The sequence below is a fragment of the Cetorhinus maximus genome, chromosome 15, assembly GCF_964194155.1.
Source record: "Cetorhinus maximus chromosome 15, sCetMax3.hap1.1, whole genome shotgun sequence".
NCBI classification, from domain to species: domain Eukaryota; kingdom Metazoa; phylum Chordata; class Chondrichthyes; order Lamniformes; family Cetorhinidae; genus Cetorhinus; species Cetorhinus maximus.
Genome location: NC_135893.1, coordinates 4,090,786 through 4,115,837, shown reverse-complemented (window position 1 = coordinate 4,115,837; position 25,052 = coordinate 4,090,786). Strand labels below are relative to the sequence as shown.

The 25,052-nt window shown below is 42.8% G+C and overlaps 1 protein-coding gene across 3 annotated transcripts in view; it reads left to right on the top strand.

Moving 5' to 3' along the window:
• mib2 (MIB E3 ubiquitin protein ligase 2) overlaps positions 1-25,052 on the top strand; it is a 254,519-nt gene that overhangs the window by 98,486 nt on the left and 130,981 nt on the right. For all 3 annotated transcript variants that reach the window (XM_078557745.1, XM_078557746.1, XM_078557747.1), the window contains exon 3: positions 16,319-16,490. In XM_078557745.1, coding sequence (XP_078413871.1) covers positions 16,319-16,490 — 172 coding nt within the window. The remainder of the gene's footprint in view (positions 1-16,318; positions 16,491-25,052) is intronic.

Sequence of the window (25,052 nt, the reverse complement as noted above, 5' to 3'; positions counted from 1 at the left end):
AAACCTAATTTTGGAGAGTACGTCCATCATTTAGGTGTGCAATGCTCTGACAAAGGCCTTCTCCTGGTCCAGGCTGATGAGGCATATATCCACACCCCTGCCCTGCACCTAGTCAATTGTATCCCTGAGTAGGGCAAAGCGAACAGAGATCTCCCTGCTGTGTACAGCGCAGGTCTGGTTGGGGTGGATCACCAGCTCCAGAGCAGACTTGACCCGATTGCCGATGACCTTGGACAGAATTTTGTAGTCCACATTCAGCAGTGAAATGGATCACCAATTTCTAATTTCCTCCCTCTCCCCCTTCCATTTGTAGATGAGGAGAATGATGCCTTTCCTCCTGGATTCTGACATGCTGCCAGCCAGATGCATGCTCTCGTACACATCCAGTCCCACAGAGCCGAATACAACTCCGCCGGATTTGCTGACCCTCAAAATGTTAAACTGCGATGACTTTACTGAGCCGTCTTCTTCCTTCAGGCTGCTGATCGCAGAGGTCTCTCTGTGTATCTTTCAGAAGAAGAAATGTGAGCACACCTCATCCTGCTCATTGAGTGGACTCTGGACCAGAAGATGATCTTGGAGGCCTCCAGACAAAAAGCGAGGCTTGTTGGCTGCTCATCTCTTGGAGATTTTCCTTGACACCAACCCCATTGACTGCAGCCGGAGCATATTTTGCATGCTTTTCTGGAGTTGGGACATTTCCCTGTGTTCTTTTCTAGCTTTCTGATCACCTTTGTGGATGAAAAACCTCTTGATGTTTGCGTTGATCGCTTCCCCCAGTGCGCCAGACACTCGGGGATTTCACGGCTCTCTAGTCTTTGAAATTTCTTTTGATTTCCTCAATGTTTTCTGAAGTCAACAGTTTCAGATTCAGCGTCCGTGTCCTCCTGCCAACCCTCTGGCCTTCCTGTAAGTGGCAGTCGGCCAGTAGGAGGCAGTGGTCAGAGAAGCTTGACGTCTGTGGATCTGACCTTGAATGCGGGACACAAACAGGAAATCTATCCTGAAATGGCTGGACCGGACTGGCCATGACCAGGTATATCTATGCTGCGTCTTACTGCAGGGTTGCTGAAGACGTCATGCAGTTTGGCATGTTTTACCGTTTCCATCTGGAGTTTGGACGTGGTGTCCAGTTTGCTGTCCCTGCCAGATCGTCCAGACACATCGATGATGCAGTTGAAGTCGCCACCTAAAATGAGTGGCCTGGAAGTCGCCAGCAGCAGTGGGAGCTGCTGAAAGCCAGCCAGCTGCTCGATGTTTAGGAGCCGGGCATACACGTTAATTAACTGGAGCGGAGCATTCTTGTACATTATGTCTGTTACAAGGAGGCGCCCACCCACCACCTCCTTAACTTTGGAGATGGTGAACTTGCCTCCCCGCAGCAGAATACCCAGGCCGTTTCCTCCTGACCAGATCGATGGCCCATGGGGCCACCATCATGAGCATTGCTTGTAGCAGCTGAGGTGCGGTATCGCACACTCCTGCAGAAACAGCAAGTCAGCATTGACCTTGGCAATGAAACTCAAGGCAGAAACCCATGGCGTAATAGAATTAATGCTATGCACATTAATGGAAACAATCGTTATATCCATTTTAAAACATTTTGTTGCTTACCAAACTCGTTCTTTTTGGCAGCTCTACACCTTCGGTGTGGTCCTGCATACCCATAGTGTTCACAAATTTTCTCACCTGTGATGAGCTGAAGTAACCGCCCTGGTCCGTCCTGTTAGAATTGTTCTGTCTGGGTGACATCAGGTGGTGGTTCACGCAAGGAGCAAAGTTTAGACAGTTCTCTGTTGGGGAAGTCTTTCCTATCTGTTCCACCTTGGGGGCGTTGCTGCTCCCGACTTCCCGGAGCAGGGATACACTGAGCACTTCACTGCTCCTGTCTTCCTAGGGCTGGGGTACATGGACCTCTTCGCTGCCTCCACCGCTTTGAAGCTGTGGTGTCTCCTCCTCCAGCTCCCTAGAGCAGGGGTGGGGAGCCTACAGCCCCTGGGCCAGATCCGGCCCATTGCTCAGTTTCATCCAACCCGCAGCAAGATTTCTAAAAAAAAAAATATAGACCTATGACAGTAGCGCCTTCAAAATAGCTTTTATCATAATGAATTTGCTTTGGATAAAAGCATCAGCTAAATTACGATAATAATATTTAACAATATAATATCCAGATTCAGCCATTGCATTAAAACAGCGGGTGAGTTGAATGTTTCTGTATCCTCTCTTTTTAAGAAAAAAACTAAAGTAAGTTGGTTTTTACGTGCGTGTGGCCCACAACTGATTTTTGTCTGTGTGAATGGCCCATGATCAGAAAAAGGTTCCCCAGCCCTGTCCTAGAGTTTTGCTGCTGCTGCTTCTGTATTCACTGCCCTTGTCCTTCCTCGCCTGAACTGCAGTAGCCCTTATCGCCTGTGTCGGATGAGAGTTGCCTCTTGCCGCTTGTCTGGGGAGGGGTGGTTTGGCCCCTTCTTGGCCCTTTTTTTCCTTTTTGGTCACCTTCACCAGCTGTCACTCGCCCAGTTGACCCTCTGCTGGTTCCTCCTCCATTAATTTGGTTTTCTGAGCAGTGCGACAGTGCTGGTCTTTGACAGTCTGCTGCCTCACTCTTTTCCTTCCTCTTGTCTCATCCCGAGCTGTTCTTTTGCCCGTTCTGCTCACTGAAGGCCTTGGTGGGTGAAGGGTTGCAGGTTTACTTTGTGGTAGCCCCACTTGCTGTTTTCCCCTCCTTGGTTCTTGCCGCCTGTCCGTAACTGAGGCAGTGTTTTGTGCAGGTCTTGTAGCGATGGCTTGCCCCGCCACACAGGTTGCAGCACTTAGTCCACTTGCAGCCTTCTGGGGAGGAGGCGGTGGCATAGTGATATTGTCACTGGACTAGTATTTCAGAGACCAAGTGTAATGCATTGGGGACCTGGGTTCGAATTCCACCACAGACAGTAAATGTTCATAGCTTCAAATCCACGGGATTCCAAAAAGATCCTCTTAATAAAGAAGGCATGGTCTTCACTGTCTTTCACTACCAACCCGGCGATGTCACGTACACCTAGTATGGGCTCTATTGGTTGCAGCTATCGCCTCTTTATCATCCCGATGTTAGGCACTGAAGCCCCACCAAAGGAGAACAAACAACCACAGAAGGGCTCCCAATACCAAAGGGCAAAAGGCTGAAGCCTTTGCTGAAACTCCCCAAAAAAGGAAATGAAACCCGCACGAAAAGAAAGCATAAACTTACACATGTCCGGGGACAACCATGATCATGGTCTCTCCCCTGCCAGGAACTCACCTAGAGATTACGTTTTACTTTGTATCGTTCTTTTTTGTTAAAATGTGCTTCCATGCTATTTTGCCTTGCTAGTGAACATGCCACATTATAGTTAGATTTACATTGCCTCACAGACCGATCTCCGTAAAATGAGATTGGCTGAATGACTGTTTTTCAGGGGATCTCTATCACAGATGTCTGATGATGGTGAAATGCAGCATATATTCATTTCCAGGCTGCTGGATTCAGTCAGACAGTAACAAATGTTCTTGCCTGTAATCATAAGTGCACTGCTGTTTCATTAGATTTTTTTCCTGACAGTACAGACCTCTTCATTGACATGTACAGAATTGAAACATGCAGCCCACAATGGCCAATGCATGATATCAGTTCACAACCAGCATTCCCAACCTCTGGAAAGTTGGCTGCACTTACCTTTTTTATAAACAGCTGTTTTCCATTATTTAAAATCAAAGATAGCCATTTAAACATTTTGTTCAGCTTGGTAAATGTGCTTGAGAGGCCAGCCTAAGCTATGTGATATACTTTCAAATAATTCAGGCAGTTTACAACTTCATTAAAATGCAAATGAGGAATCAAATTAATATATCCTAATAACTGAGATTTGGACAGTGACTGCTTTAATTCCTGGTAATGGGGTGTGACTTTTGCTAAGATCCTGTTGAATATTTATTAGAGCGTCTGTGTATGTATGCATGTGATGTTTAAATTAATATTTAAATCAAGATTTTAAATACAGTAACTCTGTAGTGCATGGTTCAGTCTTTGTTTTGGGAAGTGATACTGCTGATGCCAGCCCTTCTCAGCACTGCACAAGGCACTGACCTGCATACACTAATACACTGCATCTGGTCATGCATTTCCAATTTGGTTATTTTCCAAAATTTGTTTTTGTAACACGAGTAGCAACTCATCCTGTCCTGTTTGTGTGTGCACATGTGTGAAAAGAATACTCTGAAGAGTGTTTCTTTTTGGCTTCTTGGTTAAAGGTGTAACTGACAATTAGATGGAAATGTGTATTAAACAATTAAATATAAACAGAACCTTGAAAAATAAATATATACTCTATGGGCCTGGCACAGATTTACTAGCATAGATGGCATGTTAGCAAACAGTGATTTGCAAGGAATATACTTCAAAGCTGTATAATCTTAATCAGTTTTAGGCATTTGAAGGGAACTTAAAAAAAATTGAGAGGGTTTGTAAAATACTTCATCCACCAATGTGTTATTACACAATGTATTAACTATTAATGTGTTTTAAGTCTTTCGTAAATGACCAGTTCTGAAAATGAGGTTTCAAAAGAATTAGGCCCAGGAGTAGGCCGCCCTGCCCCTCGAGCCTGCTCTGCCATTCGACAGGATCATGGCTGGTCTGATTGTGGCTTCAACTCCACTTTCCTGTCTGCCCCCTCAACCCTTGACTCCCTTGTTGATTAAAAATCTGTCTAACTCAGTCTTGAATATATTCAACATGACTCTGCCTCCACTGCTCTCTGGGGATGAGAATCCCACAGCCTAACAACCCTCGGAGAGAAATCTTCTCATTATTTCAGTCTTAAATGGGAGACCCCTAATTTTTAAACTGTGTCCCCGGGTTCTGGACTCCCCCACAAGGAGAAACATCCTCTCAGAATCCACTTTGCAAAATATCTGAGGGGACTTGACATCGATCGTCACTGTAAAGGACACAAGTGACATCCCAGAAATAGCCGTAAATCAGGAATTGGAAAGAAGGGAGGAGCTCAGGAAAATTACAATCACCAGGGAAGTGGTAATTAGTAAATTTTTGGAGCTGTGGTTGACAAGTTCCCAGGTGCTGATGGACTTCATCCTGGGGCCTTAAAAGAAGTGGCTAGTGAGATGGTTGGTTTTAATTATCCAAAGTTCCCTAGATTTGGGGAAGGTTCCACTAGATTTGAAAATGGCAAATGTAACTCCTTTTTTCAAAGAGGGAGGGAGACAGAAAGCAGGAAACTACAGGCCAGATAACAACATCTGTCATAGGGAAAATGTTAGACACTATTATTAAAGATGTTATAGCAGGGCACTTGTAAAAGGGAAATCATGTTTAACCACTTTATTGGAGTTCTTTAAAGGAGTCACATGTGCTGTGGATAAAGGGGAATCGGTGGATGTACTGTACTTAGATTTCCAGAGGGCATTTACTAAGGTGCCACATCAAAGGTTATTGCAAAAAATAAAAGCTCATAGTGTAGGGGGTTACATATTGGCATGGATAGAAGATTGGCTAGCTAACGGGAAATAGAGAATAGGTCTAAATGGGTCTTTTTCTGGTTGGCAGGGTGTAACAAGTGGTGTGCTATAGGGATCAATGCTGGGGCCTCAATTTTTTTAACAATTTATATAAATGACTTGGATGAAGGGACCGAAGGTATGGTTGCTAAATTTGCTGCTGACATAAAGATATGTAGGAAAGTAAATTGTGAAGAGGACATGAGGCTACAAAGAGACTTAGGTTAAGTGAGCAGGCAAAGACCTGGAAAATGAAGTATAATGTGGGAAAATGTGAAATTGTCTATTTTGGGGGGAAGAATGAAAAAGAAGCATATCTAAATGGTGAGAAATTGCAGAGCTCTGAGACTCAGAGGGACCTGGGTGTCCGAGTGCATGAATCGTAAAAGGCTAGTCTGCAGGTACAGCGGGTAATTAGGAAAACTAAAAGAATGTTATCATTTATTGCAAGGGGAATTGAATATAAAATTAGGGAGGTTATGCTTCAGTTGTACAGGGCACTGGTGAGACCACATCTGGATTGCTGTGTGTAGTACTGGTCTCCTTATTTAAGGAAGGATGTAAATGCGTTAGAAGCAGTTCAGAGAAGGTTTACGAGACCAGGAATGGGCGGGTGGATCTGGAGAGGATGTTTCCTCTTGTAGGAGAATCTAGAACTAGGGGTCACTGATTAAAAATAAGGGGTCGCTCATTTAAGAAAGAAATGAGGAAGCATTTTTTTCTCTGAGGGTCGTGAGCCTTTGAAACTCGTCCACAAAAGGCAGTGGAAGCAGAGCCGTTGAATATTTTTAAAGGTAGAGCTAGATAGATTCTTGATAAGCAAGGGAATGAAAGATTATTGGGAGTAGACAGGAATGTGGAATTGAGGTTACAATCAGATCAGCCATGATCTTATTGAATGGTGGTGCAGGCTTGAAGGGCTGAGTGGCCTACTCCAGCTCATAATTCATAGGTTTGTATCTTATATGTTTCAATCAGATCATCTGTTATTCTTCCAGTGGTTGGGCACAACCTTTCCTCATAAGATAACCCCTTCATCCCAGGAATCAGTCGAACGAACCTTCTCTGAACTGACTGTAATGCAATTATGTCATTAAATAAGGAGACCAAAACTGTACACACTGTTCCAGATGTAGTCTCACCAGATCCCTGTATCATTGTAGCATAACTCCCCTACTGTAACTTTCCTTCTTGTAAAGTCCTTTTTTCGCCGTGCTTTTTCCATCAGGATTAACTTCCCTATTTTTATATTGATTTCTAGCCTAATTCTCATTCTTACAGATGAGATGAAGTGATGTTGTTGGTATTATCTTCGGTTTTGTTACAATGGAGTGAAATGTGTTGCTTCATCAGTAAGCTGTGTCATTCGGCTAGTTGGAAATACACCCTGGTATTCGGTTCAGGCTGAACCTGCTGGATTCAAAGCAGGTATTTTGTGATTTTTTGTGGGTGGAGGGGCTAGGGGCAGTGGGAGGAAAGAAGTGGGTTTTTTCCCCAGTGATTATGTTTAACAACCGTCAAAATGTGCACATGCTTTCTGCTGTAGAATGATGAAATAACAGAATACATTACAAGAAATATTGTAGCCTTACCAAGAAACTTGAAGTTGGCCACTCTGTTGGACAGATCAAATGACTTGGCCTGTCAAGGGAAAGGGTTACATTTAACAATTAAGTATGAGTTAGGCATTTTTGCCAACATCCAGTGGAACGTTGCTGGTGCAGATCTAGGCCCCTGATGATGGACTGAAATATCAACAGATAAAAGTTCTGCTGAGGAGCTGAACTGTATAATAAATTTCATTATCAGTGCCCTATTCTATCTATCACGCAAACAATCATGTATTAGAAAAGGCAGTAAACAAAAATGGGTCCAAACATAGTGAATGTCGCAAATTCTAGGCTGACGCTCCAGTGAAATACTGAGGGAGACTGAAAAGGCTTGTGCAGCTAAATGGCTCACTCCTGTTGCTATGTTCCTATGCGGTATCAGTGGTGCTGTCTTTCAGATAAGATGTTAAACCAAACCCCAACTGACCTTCCAGATGGCTGTAGCAAATCCTGTGCCATTATTTGAAAGAGCAGGGAAATTACCCCTGTGTCCTCACCACCGTTTATCCTTCAACCTACACAAAAAACGGATTATCTGGTCATTATCACATTGCTGTTTGTGGGAGCTTGCTGTGGGCAAATTGGCTACTGTGTTTCCTACATTGCAACAGTGAGTACACTTCAAAACTACTTACAAGTTAGATAGGACTTAGGAGCGGGAGTAGGCCATCCAGTCCTTTGCTCTGCTATTCAATAAGATCATGGCTGATCCGGTTATGGTCTCAACTCCATTTTGCTGTCTGGATGTAAATGCATTGGAGGCGGCTCAGAGGAGGTTTACTAGATTGATACCTGGAATGAGTGGGTTGTGTTATGAGGAAAGTTTGGACAAACTGGGCTTGTTTCCACTGGAGTTTAGAAGGGGTGATTTGATTGAAGTATACAAGATCCTGAACGGTCTCGACAAGGTGGATGTGGATAGGATGTTTCCTCTTGTGAGTGCGTCCAGAGCTAGGGGGCACTGTTTTAAAATTAGAGGTTGCCCTTTTAGGACAGAGATGAGGAGAAATATTTTCTGAGGGTTATGCAATTTTGGAACACACTGCCTCAGAAGGCAGTGGAGACAGTGCCATTGAATATTTTTAAAGCAGAGGGAGATAGATTCTTGTTAGGCAAGGGAATCAAAGGTTATCGGGAGTAGATGGGAATGTGGAATTTGAAAGGCAGGCAGATCAGCCATGATCTTATTGAATGGCGGAGCAGGCTTAAGGGGCTGAATGGCCTACTCCTGTTCCTGTTTCTTATGCCCCAATAACCCTGGACCCCCTTGTCTATCAAAAATCTGTCTAACTCTGTATTGAATAAATTCATTGACTTCATTGGTTGCAAAATACTTTGGAACGTTCTGAAGTTGTGATAAGTGCAAAGTGCAGTTATGATAAATAGATGCAAGTTCTTTTTTTCCTTAATATATTCTGATCGGAATTGTGATATCAATTTTTAATCTTCATTCATTGAAGGGGCTGTGCAAATAGCTCATGTTTTATGTTTAAGTCAACACAATGAAAACTTCTTAATTAGAACTTATTTCTGCCAAACAAAGCTTTCTTTTTGTCTTGCCATCTAAAAATACCATTATCAGTTTGCATAATGATTTTTCTAAGAACTAATTTGTTAATTCAACCTTTAAAATAGACTTGCACCAGGTCCATTATCTCTTTACAGCTGTTGTTTGTGTCGGAGCATTAGGAGCTCTCTGCAAAAGCCTTCCTGAAGGTTTTACTTGCTGAAATTTGTTTTGAATAACTGTTCCTTTGAGATCATCATGATTCTTTTTAGTTTTACCAATTTACTGTCTCCCCATCTCTCCTGAAGACAGGCTCTTTGATTGCAGGAGGCATCACAGTAAAGCTCAACACTGTCCTCATTTGACACCCAGATACTTGCACTCCCAGCAGTGGTCAATTCAAGAATTTAAGAGAATTCCTGGTTTGTACTGCTCAAGAGTGCTGAGGCGAATTGTGATGATTTTGTTGTGAACTTAGCACAGGTCAGGGATCATACCTGACTCGGGTGCTTGTTGGATAAACTCACTGAGCCATTAGGGAGCCACCTGATACTAGGACACCTACATGCTTAAAGGTACAGTGCTTGCATCCAATAATTCAGTAAAGAGCCCATTCACCGTGTTATGGCACAGCTGATGGTAAATGCTGAGCTGCCCAAATCCCAGAGGGAAACTTGAAACAGCTCCCGCAACAGTTTTTGCAATTTGTATAATATGGGAAGAGGTTGTGAAATCAGGAAATGATGTCCCTGACTACTTGTGATGATTTTATAGTAAAGTTGAACATTTATTAAAAGAATAAAGGAAAAACACAATTACACTTAAGCACAAAAATGGCTTTACACATTAAACAGCACTTTAAAACAGTTCCACAACATCTTCACTACCCTCGGAGCTAACCTTTCCCTTTTCTGTTCAGCAACTACCCTTATAAATTTTCAAAATCTACAGAATTCCAGTAATGTTTACCACAGAGGACCTTTCTTCCTTGGGGTGTCCTATGAGGCTGACAGCAATAGGGTCTTCAGGTCTGGCCTTGTTCACACTGTCTTCTGGGAGTTCTGCCCCAGCTACCCTGCTGTCTTCGGGGAGATCTGACCAGCTACCCTGCTGTCTTCTGGGAGATCTGACCAGCTACCCTGCTGTCTTCTGGGAGATCTGACCAGTTACCCTGCTGTCTTCAGGGAGATCTGACCAGCTACCCTGCTGTCTTCAGGGAGATCTGACCAGCTACCCTGCTGTCTTCAGGGAGATCTGACCAGCTACCCTGCTGTCTTCAGGGAGACCTGACCAGCTACCCTGCTGTCTTCAGGGAGATCTGACCAGCTACCCTGCTGCCTTCAGGGAGATCTGACCAGCTACCCTGCTGTCTTCAGGGAGATCTGACCAGCTACCCTGCTGCCTTCAGGGAGATCTGACCAGCTACCCTGCTGTCTTCAGGGAGATCTGACCAGCTACCCTGCTGTCTTCAGGGAGATCTGACCAGCTACCCTGCTGTCTTCAGGGAGATCTGACCAGCTACCCTGCTGTCTTCAGGGAGATCTGACCAGCTTCCCTGCTGTCTTCAGGGAGTTCTGCCCCAGCTACCCTGCTGCCTTCAGGGAGATCTGACCAGCTACCCTGCTGTCAGTTGAAGGGTCATGTGGACTCGAAACGTCGACTCTTTTCTTCTCCACTGATGCTGCCAGCCTGCTGAGTTTTTCCAGGTAATTCTGTTTTTGTTTTGGATTTCTAGCATCTGCAGTAGTTTTTTGTTTTTAATTCAAAAATGCAGCTATTATTGTTTTATGTAAACCTCTGATTGAAGTTCCCCTTGGTCCATTAACATATCAAAACCACTTCTTACTGTTGGCTTTAGACTCTTGCAGTCACTCATTCTCTTAATCCAATTACTACCTTTACACCCCCTACAGCCTGCCTTCCAGTACCTAAGAAATATGACTGGGTTATTAACAGGAGAAAAATATTACAATTTATTGTTTTCTTGACAACTGGCAGACTAAATCAAGGAGCCACAAAGAAATAATGGTAGTATAAATTTTCTGTAAACTCAGTTTTCCTGTTTTGATGGAAACTCTACCTTAGAGTCTACCTTCAAACTTGCTCATTAGAAATTCTGTACTTTGTGACAACCAAAATGGACAACCTAACTTGTTGTTTGGGGGAGGGTGCATGGAGGGGAGGAGCATCTGATTGATTTGTTGCCATCCTGGCATTACAGCCTACCTGATTACACTCTTCACTGAAGGCGGTGCAGAGTAATATTTGGCAATTTGTGAAACCAATGTGCGATCTGATGCTGTGGGTTTCCTGGCCAGTGAGTTAGTTTTAAAAATTACCATGAATGGCTCCACTATGGTCTAGTATTCGAATGTCTGTGTGAAATCAACAAGCTATAGTCAACAGGCTAGGAAACTGACTTTGATTTAATTCATCCATTATTTTTAATTGCAAAATATAAATATTACAGAATCAATTAACATTGTGTCTCAATGTGGTCTGTTTTTATTTTGCTAACTAGTATATGTATAGGGAGACTAATAGCTGCAAATGGCGAATATGGTTGAAAAGTTCAAGACCTAATGTTTCTCGGTCACTACTTGGACTACAAAGATCTCCAAATCAAGAGTAGGATTGATACAGTTGTATCTGGAAACTCGCCATCTGCAATATTGTGTAAGGAAATAAGAATATATGCCCTTTACCCACATTTAAAATAGATTAGGATATTTGCATTTGCAAATAAGGGGCCTGATCCCTGTTGGCAGCCCCCTGTCTTGCAAGACTGATTTTGCCCTGGCTGGCTGCACTTGAACGGGTGCAGGCATCACCCATAAGACTCAACCAAGATGATAAGTAACTTGACTCAATGTGGAACTGGGAGAAGCAGTGCTTCTCTCGAGTCCACATTGAAGGAATCAATGGCTGCTGCCCTCTGAAGAAGAGTCATACGGACTTGAAACGTTAACTCTGTTTTCTCTCTCCACAGATGCTGTTAGACCTGCTGAGTTTTTCCCAGCGTTTTCTGTTTTTGTTTCAGATTTCCAGCATCTGCAGTATTTTGCTTTTATCTTAATGAATTATTGAAGTCCACCAATGCAGATGGGCTGTGATGTGATGACATCCTGTTCTGTATCCTATTTGAGGCAAGTCTGTATAGTAGGGATGAGCTTAGATTTTTGTGGCGTTACTCAGTCTATCGTGTGCAGTGTGCCTGCTTGAACTTGCTGAACTCTATCTCCTGGAGGTCCCATTGTATTGCCTGCTATTTCCCGTGATCTATGAGTTCGTACTGGGGCTTGCTTATATTAGAGCTCACAGTGGAAACATGCACGTTCTTCATAAGATGTTGGCATTGCATAAACATTTTAATAAACCGTAGGGCCTCTAGATTGCTGGTTCATGTTTCTACAAGTGCTTTTTTTAAATGACTTACTCGTGTCAGACAAAGACAGATGAGATTGCAAAACACCAATGCTTTTCTGGCTTCTGTTAACCTGACTGCAAACCTATCACAGCACTAATGTTAATACCATCGTAAGCAACAGAATTTACAACCTTCTCTGTCCTCTGCACGCTTGCACCTGCTGAGTTTTGGCCTCAGATTGCCATTGAGTCAGAGCAGCAAGCGCACCTAAAAATGATATTTTGAGCTATTTTAAATAACTGGGCAGTTTAACCAGTTGTAACTTGTTGCTGTACAAAGTGTACAAACAGCAGACTAGCTAACTAAATCAGACATACTGCTCCTTCTGTGCCTAAATTTGGGTCTGCACATACCCGTTTTGAGGCCACTCAGTTTGTCTTTCATAACCATGAGTTGCAGCTGTGTAATCTCGTGTAATGACGAAATAGATACCATTATACCATTGTTTGTTGAAAACCTGTTTTGGGAACGTTGGTGTGAAGTCTGATTGCTGGCTTGAGAGCTCTGCGTATCCAGCTGTATCTGCAGGCGGCACGTTTTTGTACCACTTTGTGCCAATGCTGCTTTCAAACTGGCCTAAAACTGTTGCCTGAATTGCATTTGGAAATGTTACATCTCAAAGCTGCCTTCCAGGAGCAAGCGTTGCCCCTTGTTGGCCACATATGCACGCGTTCATTTTCTAAGCTCTGTTGGGATGTCCTGAACTGATGCCCAAAGGGAGGGGTGTAGATTTGGAGTTAGGATTACTGAGGTTCCTGTTGAGGACTCCCTGTTAGCTGTCTACACTGTACTGAGGCCTGGTAATAAGTTGCTTACCTCCTTGACACTTGCTGTTGTGCTACACTTGAAGAGAGAAAGAGTAAAAATTACTTTCTAAATATAGTAAGTCCCCATTTTAAATCGTCCTGTTTTACTGTCAGTCAGTTAATGGGGCCTGTATTTTTGTCTAGCACTGGGTGTTTCATTTTAAAGTTGTTTCGTGCCAGGCCTAACATAGGGTCATATGACCCGACCGGCGACCCTCTCTGACTTGTTGCCGATCCCTGACCCACCCTCTCGCTGCCAACGTACTGGTGTGCACCCTCTGCCACTCGCTGACCCTCTCCTTGCTGCCAGTCCACCGGTTCGCAGCTTCTGCCGCCCCCGGCCCATCCTTTCACCACCGACTCTCTGGTTCGCGGCCTCTGCCGCTCCCTGACGCGCTTTCTTGATACCAGCCCCCACAACCCCCGGTTCACAGCCTCTGCTGCTCCCTGACCTTTTCTCTTGCTGCCTCTCCATCTTGTGGCTTACCTCCTGCAAGGTGAAGCAGCTCTTCCTGCCTCTTGCCATTCATCTCAGAGCCCTCATTCACACTGAGGATTCTGGAGGGGGGAGTGGCGAGCAGAGAGATGGGGAGTCAGAGGATCAGTGGTCTGTTTAATTTTGGCACAGGAAAAGAGTTTCCCGTCTAGGCAGCATTTAATACTGACACCAGACGACCAGCTGATCTTTGAGGTGAATAGCTGCTGTCAGGTAGATATAAATGGTATGGGGGCTATTACACAGTCTTGCTTGATCCCAGTCTGGATTTTGAAGGCATCTGTTTCAGACCTCCCACTCAAGACAGTTGCAGCCATATCATCATGTAGCAATTGCAGGATTGTGATGATGTTTCTTGGACATGCAAATCTTTGGAGCACAATTCAGAGTTTCGCAATTTACTGAGTCAAATGCTTTGGTCAGGTTGATGAATCCAATAAAAAGTTCTTGGTTAAAAGCAAAAAACTGCAGTTGCTGGAAATCTAAAACAAAAACAGAAACAGAAATACCTGGAAAAACTCACAGGTCTGGCAGCATTGGCGGAGAAGAGCACAGTTGACGTTTCGAGTCCTCATGACCCTTCAGCAGAATGGAGGGTCATGAGGACTCGAAACGTCAACTGTGCTCTTCTCCGCTGATGCTGCCAGACCTGCTGAGTTTTTTCTTGGTGGTGTTCTCAGCATTTTTCTCTTGATCTGTCTGGCATCAAAGACCATAATTGGAAGTTTGTCTGAAAGATCTAAAGCTACACACTGTTTCTGGAAGGATTTCCTCAGCTACAGGAAGCAGGTGATTCAGGAGAATGTGTGTCAGGACTTTCCCTGCTATGGGCATGAGGGAAATACCTCGATAGTTTCCACGGCGTGATTTATCTCCCTTCTTGAAGATAGTTAACAACTGCTGCATTCCTGAAGTCAGTGGGGTTTCTTTTTTCCTCCCAAATCTGTAAGGTGGGTGCGTGGAGTCTTAATGTGAGCAAAAGTCTATCAGCTTTGAAGGCCTCAGCTGGAATACCACCGGGGCCACAGGCTTTGTTGTTTATTATCTGTTTTACTGCTTGCTGCAGCTCTTCCATCGATGGTGGATTCTACCACAGGGTACTGGAGAGTATCAGCTGCCACTGTGGATTCATGGTTCACACCAATTACATCTTTACATCTCCTACAGCTCTTCTGGGGTAGAGTTGGGTGTTGTCAGCGTATATGGGAAAACTAATGCCTTGCCTTTGGATGATGTTGCCAAGGGACAGCATGTAGATCAGCAATAGAAGGGGGCCAGGGATCGATCCTGGGGGAACACCAGAGGTAATGAGGTGGGAGCAGGAAGAGAAGCCATTGCAAGTGATTCTCTGATGCGATTAGATAGATAAAAATGGAACCAGGTAAGAGCAATCCCACCCAGCTGGACAACAGTGGAGGAGGATGGTTTGGTCAACCATGTCAAAGGCTGCAGAAGGGCCAAGAAGGACGTGCAAGGAAAGTTTACCTTTGTCACAATCACATAAGATATAATTTGTGACCTCAGTAAGAGTCATTTCGGTACGGTGTAGAAAACTAGGGTAGAAAACTGATTGGAGGGATTCACACATGGAAAGATGGGAACAGCTAAAATCTAGTTAAAGAAACATGGTGGATGTTTATAGGTGAGTGAATACCCTGTGACCTTTCGCACGGTCAGTCAGAGGAAACGGGATTTTTTTTAAGCTGTGCTTGTTGTAACAGGTCTATAAAATGCAGCTCCAACCCTGAGAGCAAGTAAGATTGACAGGTGTAAAAACAAAGTGCTGGAAAACTCAGCAGGTCAGGTGGCATCTGTGGAGCGAGAAACAGAGTTAACATTTCAGGTCAATGAGCCTTTATCAGAACTGGGAAAAGTTAGAGATGTCGTAGGTTTTAAGGGGTGGTTGGGACAAGGACAAAAGGAAGACCTGTGATAGGGTGGAAGACAGGAGAGATTGAATGACGGAATAGTTAGTCTTACATGGCCAAAGAGAATGGTGATGGGGCAAGAAAAGAAAAACAAAAGAAAAGAAAGAAAGTGTGCTGAGAGCAGACGCGCTGCTGCCTAAAAGCAAAAAAGGAGAGAAACCAAAACGTACAAAGAAAAGCAAACAAAATGGGGCTGCAGCCTGAAATTGTTAAACTCAGTGTTGAGTTTGGAAGGCTGTAAAGTGCCTAATTGAAAGAGGTGCTGCTCCTCAAGCTTGTGTTGAGCTTCACTGGGACAGTGCAACAGGCCAAGGATAAAGATGTCAGTGTTGAAAGCAAGGTGGAGAATTGAAACGATAGGCCACGGTGGTGTTTGCGGACTGAATGGAGGTGTTCCACAAACAACCACCCAATCTGTGCTGGGTCTCCCCAGTGTAGAGGAGACTGCAGTGTGAGCAGCGAATACAGTATACTAGATTGAAAGAAATGAACGTAAATCGCTGCTTCACTTGGAAGCATTGCTTGGACAGTGAGGAGCGAGTAGGTAACAGTGCAGCTGTTGCATCTCCTATGCTTGTTGGAATTGCGCTGTGGGAACAGGTGTTGGCCATGTTAGACTAACTCTTCTGTCTTTCAATCTCTTCTGTCTTTCAATCTCTTCTGTCTTCCAGTCACTCCTTGCTCAAGACCTATTACATCTTTAACTTCTGCCAGTTCTGATGAAAGTTCTGAAACATTAACTTTGTTTCTTTCTCCACAGACGCTGCCTGACCTGCTAAATGTTTCCAGAATTTGCTGTTTTTATTTTGGATTTCCAGCATCCACAGTATTCTGCTTTTTGATAAGATTAACAGGCGTTACCCTTACAGCATTGCCCTTTGTCACATCCCCAGCTCGTTTAAATCAATGTTAACAGGTCAAGGGTTTTAATACATTACGTAGAGAGATTTTCAGAAGATGTTCAATAAGGTACCACATAAAGATTGACGTTTTTGTGCTCTGCTTTTAGGTGTGCGTCACCCCAACATAATCTGTGATTGCTGCAAGAAGCATGGGATCATGGGAATGCGATGGAAATGCCAAGTGTGTTTTGACTACGATCTATGTACTCAGTGCTACATGATCAACAAGCATGATCTTACTCACTCGTTTGAACGCTATGAGACTGCACATTCACAAGCGTATGTAACTGCTTTGTCTCATTCCCTCTGTCAGAATTACAGTTGTTGTAAATACATTTATTTTATTCTTTCATGCGATGTGGGCATCACTGGCAAGGCCAAGGTTTGTTCTCATCCCTAATTTCCCTTGAGAAGGTGGTGGTGACTACAGATAGTTAATACATTCTCTCTAATGTTCACCCTTGCTTGTGCTGTGCACAGATGTTACTATGATTGTACCATTAACATGTAAGGGGCTGGAAACCAGAAACCAGTTGTTTTCTTGTTTGTTATGGCCCGTTGTATTTGAGGAGATTTCAGATATTTCTTGTTTTCAATACCATGCACCGTATCTGTCAAATTCTTGGAGAAAGGAATTTAGAAAATGGATCCTGAATATTCTTGGTGTCTAAGTGCTATGCTTCATGTGGCTTTGAGACATATTGACCAGGAAGGACTCTGATTCATTTCTTTGGTCAGTCTGTGGGCCCAGGAAAGTTTCCCATTCCTGATCCCCATTCTGTTGGAAAGTATATGTGAGGTGGGATCAGGTTGAATGTTAATGTCCCCATTATGATTAAATAGTCTGCTCACACGTGATCTATAGAATCGCAGATGAAGTGTGACTATTATAGGTTTCAGAGAGTAGATGATGTTTATGGAACCATAACCTAGATCTTAAGGATAGAAGGGAAGGAAAAGAACATTTTGTTAATTTACCTTTGCGAATAACAATCAATAAAATAAAGAACAGTAGCTACCTGGCAATAATCCAATAAAGTAAAGCTTGGAATGATCTGTCACTGTCATCTGAAGCCTTAAAGCTGGTGTCCTTCTGTTGCAATACTCTATGGCCCATCCAGCCTGAGTTATAGCTTGTTTTAGCTTGTTCTGTTTGGTTATTGTCTGATCCTGATTAATGAGTTATTCACCTCGTCTCTTCCCCATCTAACTCCTTTCTCTAATGCGTGCAGACATTGTAAATGGCTGAATTGTTGTGCCTTTAAAAATAATCCTTTGACTTTTTTGTTCTCAAACTGTTATTGCTAATTGCTAATCTGCCTTTCCTCTCCAAGGCATTTGATTACTTTGTTGGCATCTGCTCCCATGCTCACTTCTCTGTCAATTCCCTGTTTGAATCCCATCAATTAGATATTAGCCTTGCACATAGTCATGCACTATCCTTCCTTGTGACCCCTCTGCAGTATTTAACACAGTAGACCACTTCATCACCCATTCCACTGTGGAATGCACTGTGTTGGCCCAATCCTATCTGTGTTGTTGCAGCCAGCATGCCTCTAGGAATAGCTTCTCTTTCCATTTTTGCACAGTCACATCCAGAGTATCCACTCCATTTCTTTGTTTACATGTTACCCCTCATTATCTGCAGTTTCCATAGCTACCCCCTTTCAAGAAGGTAAGCTATAGGAAGGGAATGTAAGACAACTTAGCCTATTTTGTAAATTCCAGAAATATCTTTTTAAAATCCTACTGACGCATCTGATTGTAATCATTTAAAAGTACATGGAATCAATACCGAATGGTTAATTCTGGGCCTCCAGCAAAGTGTTAAATGATGGAACATGATGTGAACATCCTAAATGACTGTCATTTTTGTGTATAGGCCTTAATGATCAGATATGCAAGGATTATAGTGCAGAAGAATTAAACTTGTACTGTCTGAAAGCTAAATGAAAAACCAGGACGCTTTAATTCCAGTGGTTTAAACCAACCCAGATAGGAATCATCGGCTTTGACAATTTAACATGCTTGTGTTCCAAATGATACGCAGCCAAGCTTTTGATTCTGAGAAAATTTCAGCATAATGTTGGCACTGTGTTTGAAATTCTATTTTGTACAGTAGCCTTCCTGCCAATTAAGCTTGCAAATCAGAAATACTGGTGGCAAAGCGATCAACTTTTATTCTCCTTTTATTAAAAATTAAATCTTTATTGAAGGATATATACTGCATAAAGAGCAAAGATCATCTTGAAGAACTTACACTTTGAGGGACTAATATCTACATTTGTAAACCTGATAGCTAACTTTCATGAGGTCTTTTCATTGGATAAGGAGGTGTTTTGAGAACTGAATGTTAATAAGGTGGTGTAATAAACAGCGAGACAGAACCATGATTCTGACCTTCCTTCCATCATAAGGTCAGAAGTGGGGATGTTCACTGATGATTGTACAATGTTCAGCACCATTTGTGACTCCTCAGATACTGAAGCAGTCCATGTCCTAATGCAGCAAGACTTGGACAATATCAAGGCTTGGGCTGACAAGTGGCAAGCAACATTCGCGCCACACAAGTGCCAGGCAATGACCATCTCCAACAAGAGAGAATCTAACCACTATCCCTTGGCGTTCAGTGGCATTACCATCACTGAATCCCCCACTATCAATATCCTGGGGGTTACCATTGACCAGAAACTGAACTGGACTAGCCACATAAATACTGTGGCTACAAGAGCAGGCCAGATGCTAGGAATCATGCAATGAGTAATTGACCTCCTGACTCCCCAAAGCTTATCTGCCATCTATGAGGCACAAGTCAGGAGTGTGATGTAATATTCCACACTTGCTTGGCTGAGCGCAGCTCCCACAATACGCTTGACACCATCCAGGACAAAGCAGCCCCCTTGATTGGCACCACATCCACAAACATTCATTCTCTGCACCTTTGATGCACAGTAGCAGCAGTGTGTACCATCTACAAGGTGCACTGCAGGAATTCAACATGGCTCCTTAGACAGCACCTTCCAAACCCACGACCACTACCATCTAGAAGGACAAGGGCAGTAGATGGATGGAAACACCACCACCTGGAAGCTCCCCTCCAAGCCACTCACCATCCTGACTTGGAAATATATCGTCGTTTCTTCACTGTCTCTGGGTCAAAATCCTGGAACACTCTCCCTAACAATGGTTCAAGAAGGCAGCTCACCACCACCTTCTTAAGGGCATGGGCAATAAATGCTGGCCCAGCCAGCGAAGCCCACGTCTCTTGAATGAATGAAAAAAATTGTTGCATACTATTCCTTTTGTCAATAAAATTTAGGAATCCTTTAGATAATTGGTGCATTACAATCATTTGCAGTACTGCAATGAAATCTTGAGGATACCGATCCTAGTACTTGCTTCCAGTGCAAGTGTTGTAATATAATTCTCAGTGAGTAGACAGGCTAGACTGACTAGTAAGATCTTAGTTAGAGCTCCAGTACATGCATTATAATTGATTCTGGGTTAGGGAGGAGAGAATCTGTTTGTAGCAACTCTGCACCTGTATGGATGCCAAATGAGGACAACTTTACCTTTGTGACTTGCACATGGTTAATCATAACATTATAGCTTGGTTGAAGCATACACTGGTTTGACTGTTCAGGTTGTAAGAGTAAATGCCTTTGTTTATGGATAATCTTTGAGGTATTGTAATAGATATGTGTGACTTGAAATAAGGTTTATTTTCCCAATACTGAATTCATCATAATTTTTTTTAAAAATGTGAAAATTTCTGATGCCATGTTATTTCAAAACTGAAGGTAAATGCCAGTGCAAAGTGTGGCTTATCTCTGTGCTGTTAATAGTCCACGTGTGGATGAACATCTTTCTGGTACCCTGTATTGTTGTTTGCTATGTAGCTGACTCAATGTGTTAGTGTCTGTGGAACTAGTAATCCTACTATTTTTCTGTTTTGAACGAAGCTAAGGCCTACAGCTTATATTTGGAGAATAATGGTCTTTTATTGTGATGATCAAAAGCTATGGATTCAACAATCTTTTGTCAAGCCCTTTTAATATTTAAGTGTTTATAATGTTTCCCAACAATGAAATGTGCTCCCCTTCTTCAGCCAGAAGGATAGCATCTCTGTCTACTTTCAATATTGCTCTGTATTGGCCAATGAGTCTAGCACGTTACTGGAGTCCTTTGCTTTTGCCAAATATCCTTTCCAAGTTGGGGGTACCTGGATTTTCTTCCTCCTGCCCAAGGTGAGCTGAAGTGAGACTTCAGCCTGACCCTGTCACAGTCCCAACTCATTCTCTTGGATTGGAGTCAATTACATGAGCAAGGCTGTCTCCCAGTGGCATCTCTGCTCTGCAGAGGAAGCTCACCACTGCAAAGGAGTGCACTGCACTGCTGTAGCAGGAAACTCATCTTAGCATCAGAAATGAGTATTTTTTAAAAGAGTGGAAAGCCCATAAACCTGCCACATAGGTCAAATTTTCATTGCTCTGACTGAGCCATTATTGGATCAAAATAAATAGTTAGATGGAGTAGAAGAAGGAGAGATAGCGAAATCCTTGTACTCCCCTCCTTTTTTAAAATTTGTTTGTGGGATGTGAGCATCACTGGCTAGGCCAGCATTTATTGCCCATCCCTAATTGCCCTTGAGAAGGTGGTGATGAGCTGTCTTCTTGAACCGCTGCAGTTCATGTGGTATAGGTACATCCACAGTGCTGTTAGAGAGGGAGTTCCAAGATTTTGACCCAGTGACAGTGAAGGAATGGCGATATATTTCCAAGCCAGGATGGTGAGTGACTTGGAGGGGAACTTCCAGGTGGTCGTGTTCCCATGCATCTGCTGCCCTGTCTTTCTAGATTGTAGCGGTCATGGTTTTGGAAGGTGCTGTCTAAGGAGCCTAGGTGAGTTGCTGCAGTGCATCTTGTAGCTGGTACACACTGATACCGTATGATGTTGTGCTACCTCATTCTACAACAGTCCCTCAATGTTATATTCTAGCTCGTCATGTTTTTGGCTGATAAACTTGAGGCAGATAGAAAGTTGGATGGTGCCCAAAGCATTGCTTGCTTGTCATCATCCAGAAATGCAAGCAGCAAAAGTGGACAACGTCCATGCTAGTGCAGGTGAAACTGAATCTTTGGAGGATGTGGGCACGGGCAGATTCCCAAAGGAAAATGCCAGGCCACAGTTTCATGCTGGTAGCTGAGTTCATTTGCAGATGGAAACTGGGATTAACCTGAACCATCTGAATGGGAGTCTCCAATTGGAGCTACGAAACTGGCATTTCTAATTTAATCAGCTGTGTTGGGCTTGTAAGAGCATACTGTATACGTGGTAGGTATCAGGATCACATCAAACTGGACTAAGGGAAGTGAAACGCTCTGTCACTACTTCTGCCACTTTGGACCAACAAGCTAATACTCTTTTCAGAAGTAAAAATTTATGGTACTGCATCTTTCATCCAGCATTTCTTAAAATGCTTGTCTGGCAAATTATGGGACACATTTTTATTAAATATCTGTGGCTCTAAATGCCTTTTTAATAAAATGTTCAGAACTAATTACAAAGCATTAAAGCTACTTATATTGTGGTTTGTTCATTGTCCCAAGTAGCATTAAAACTTCACCTCAAAAAAGCAGTTATCGGGTGGTGGGGGTGGGGAGGGGGGTGTGCTGGTGGTGGGGAGGGGGGTGTGCTGGTGGTGGGGAGGGGGGTGTGCTGGTGGTGGGGAGGGGGGTGTGCTGGTGGTGGGGAGGGGGGTGTGCTGGTGGTGGGGAGGGGGGTGTGCTGGTGGTGGGGTGTTGGTGCTGCACTTGGAAACACTAATCCATAGTGATATGGGTTAGGAGGATGTCATTGTCAGAAATGAGCTGCACATGCTTGCTCATCAACTGTTCTGGATTATCTGGATTACTTTATTCCAGCAATGGTGGAAAAGCAAACTGGGGCTTAAAATTCTGGTAGCCAGATGGACTGAGATAAAATATAGAGGGGGAAGATGCGTTAATGTCACTTTTACACTGTCCTGATAGATGTGATATTGGCCGGCTTTCACTGGATTAAAATGGAGAGCCCAGATTTCACTGCTTACAGGGTATCATGATCAAGTTCGGGGAGGCATTGCTCTGTTCATATATACTGCAGCATTAACCTGATTCCTACTCTATTTAATATATTCAACAATTATAAAGAGATGACTGTATCCTTTTTCAATTGCTAATTTGTGATTGCAGGTACACTGAGCAATGAAGGTTTGTTTATTTTTTTTCCCTTTACACTTAGCTTTGCATAGCCCAGCAAATGCCTATTCTTAGCACAACGAGGTGACCTCTTCCAACTGGCTTCACTAATAGGGCACTAATAAGTATTTACCTTTTTTATCCTGTACCTTTGATATTGGGGCCATATCTGAGGGCCCTGCACCACTAGCAAAGGTGTACTATAAATACAGTATAACTGCTATAATAATCTCCCCTAATGGAGTTGTTGGGTCTAAGGGCTGAGTTAATAGGTTACACAGAGATGTGCATGTTTGGGTTGAAGGTAGTTTTCAAGTGTCAAACACAGTGAAAACTGTTAGTTACTTGTCTCTTTTGTCTCCTTTTGTTTGTGAGCTGCAGTGTGTCAGCTATGGCTCAGTTGGTAGCACACTCGCCTCCCACACGGTTCTAGGTTCAAGTCCCAAACATCAAGGCTGACACTTCTACAGTACTGAGGGTGCATTGCATTGTGGCAGGTGCTGTCTTCTGGATGAGAAATTAAACTGAAGCTCCACCTGCCTGCTTGGGTGGACGTAAAAGATCCCATGGCACTATTTCTAAGAAGAGCAGTCACATTATCCCAAGTATCCTAGCCAATATTTATCCCTCAATCAACATCACAAAAACAGATTACCTGTTCACTATCACATTGCTGTTAGTAGAAGCTTGCTGTGCACAAATTGGCTGCAGCGTTTCCTATATTATAACAGTGACTACACTTCAAAAGTACTTCATTGGCTGTAGAGTGCTTTGAGACTTCTGGGTTTTGTGCAAGGTGCTGTACAAATGCAACTTCTTTTCTCTGATTTTTGCTGTGATTGTGCTCCGAGGTTGCAAGATTTGGCATTGGGCGAGGGTGTTGGGAACAAGTGAAAAGATGAGGAATAGGTTGACTGGAGTCTGAAGGAGAAGGATGAAAATAATTAGTGCAAGTCTTCAGCAGAATATCAATTCATCATTCATTCAAGCTGCTGATCATCCTGGTATGCATTTCTAACATTTATGTTTTTATTTAGGTCTCTGACAATATTTTGCATCAAAAATGGGAAACAACAATTGCTGGATTTTTGCGAGTAAATTCTAAACACAGACATTTGTCTTCCTATAGACATGGGAAGAGAAATCTCCTGATTAATGAAAATCTTTACTAATTAACATTTTAGTATATTTTGGAAATGTAGTCTTCAGTAACTGCTTTATCTTTTTTCCTTGGCATTTTTTCTCTGTTGTTTCGCTGACAATTATTGCTAACCAAACTAGTTTGATAGGTGCTGTCGAAGAAAAATAAAGCATTAAACAACATATACCATACACAGAGACTGATGTGATTGATATGAATTCCACAGGCACATCATTTGGGAACAAAGCATTATTTACACAGAAGGCATTTGTTCCAAACATAAAAGCTTTGTGTGTTTTTCTGTAGCCATTTCTCAATTCTCTCTTTTCATGAATAATGGCCCATTTCTTGAACATCTTTAGCCAGTCTGTAATGTTGCTTGCTGGAGCACCATGAAATGGTAGGAGCTGGAGTGGAGAAATGTGGCCAGAAAGTACAATGGCTGAAAAGCTCATTAAATTCTTGCTTATGATAATGGTTGAGTTTCTATGGTGTACCCCCTTCTTGTGAGGCTTGAACCATAGGATACCATGAAGGCTGTATTTGTTTCTGTTAATCTGTTTCAAATCATGTCATAATGTCTGAGGGAGATTTATTCTAACAACAAAATGAGAATGATTTTCTGTAATGCTTTCATTGAGACAGGTTTCTACATATCTACAAGAGAGATTTGCATCGAGTTTATATCACAGCAACAGGCCATTCAGCCCTCCTAGTCCTTGCCAGCATTTACGCTTCACTCAAGCCTCCTCCCACATTTTCTCATCTAACCTATTAGTAAATCCTTCTAATCCTTTCTTGCTCACATATTTATCTAGCTTCCCCTTAAAATCATTTGTCATTTGCCTCAACTTGAAAATAAATAATTACTAGCTCTCTGAAATCATCTTATTCCTAGCATTTAAGATTTTTATTTCCTTCCATGATCACTGTAACATTTTCCCTTGGTCTACTGTCAGCATTCTGGCCAAATTTGGTCAAAGCATTAGTGTTTTTTCTTATATAAAAAAGAGCAGAGGCTATTTTATTTTGGTGCTTTATTTCACTGCTCTGCATTCAAAATGCAATTGATATCAATTCCTCGAAGGACTTCAGTCGCCTGTCTTCTGCCACCCTCAGGTTTTGATGCACTGTCTCCCTTATCAGTGACAAGATGTATATTTTATGATGATCTTTGATACAACCTTCTGTGATTTCACTTTTGAGATTTCCTTATTGCCATTGTATTGATTTAATGCATGTTTCGAGCACTCTGATCTATTACTGGATGATGGCTTCAGGGCAAGCCTTTTCATCATTATCCATTGCATGTTTCTTTTGTCAAAGCTTAGTGCTCTGTCTTTTACATTCTCCTTCCCCACTTCGCTAAGAACATCATCAACAACTTTTATCTGGTGTTGATATCTAGATTGCCAAGTCTTGCAAGGTCCACTTTTATCTCACAGTTATTACTTGGTTAAA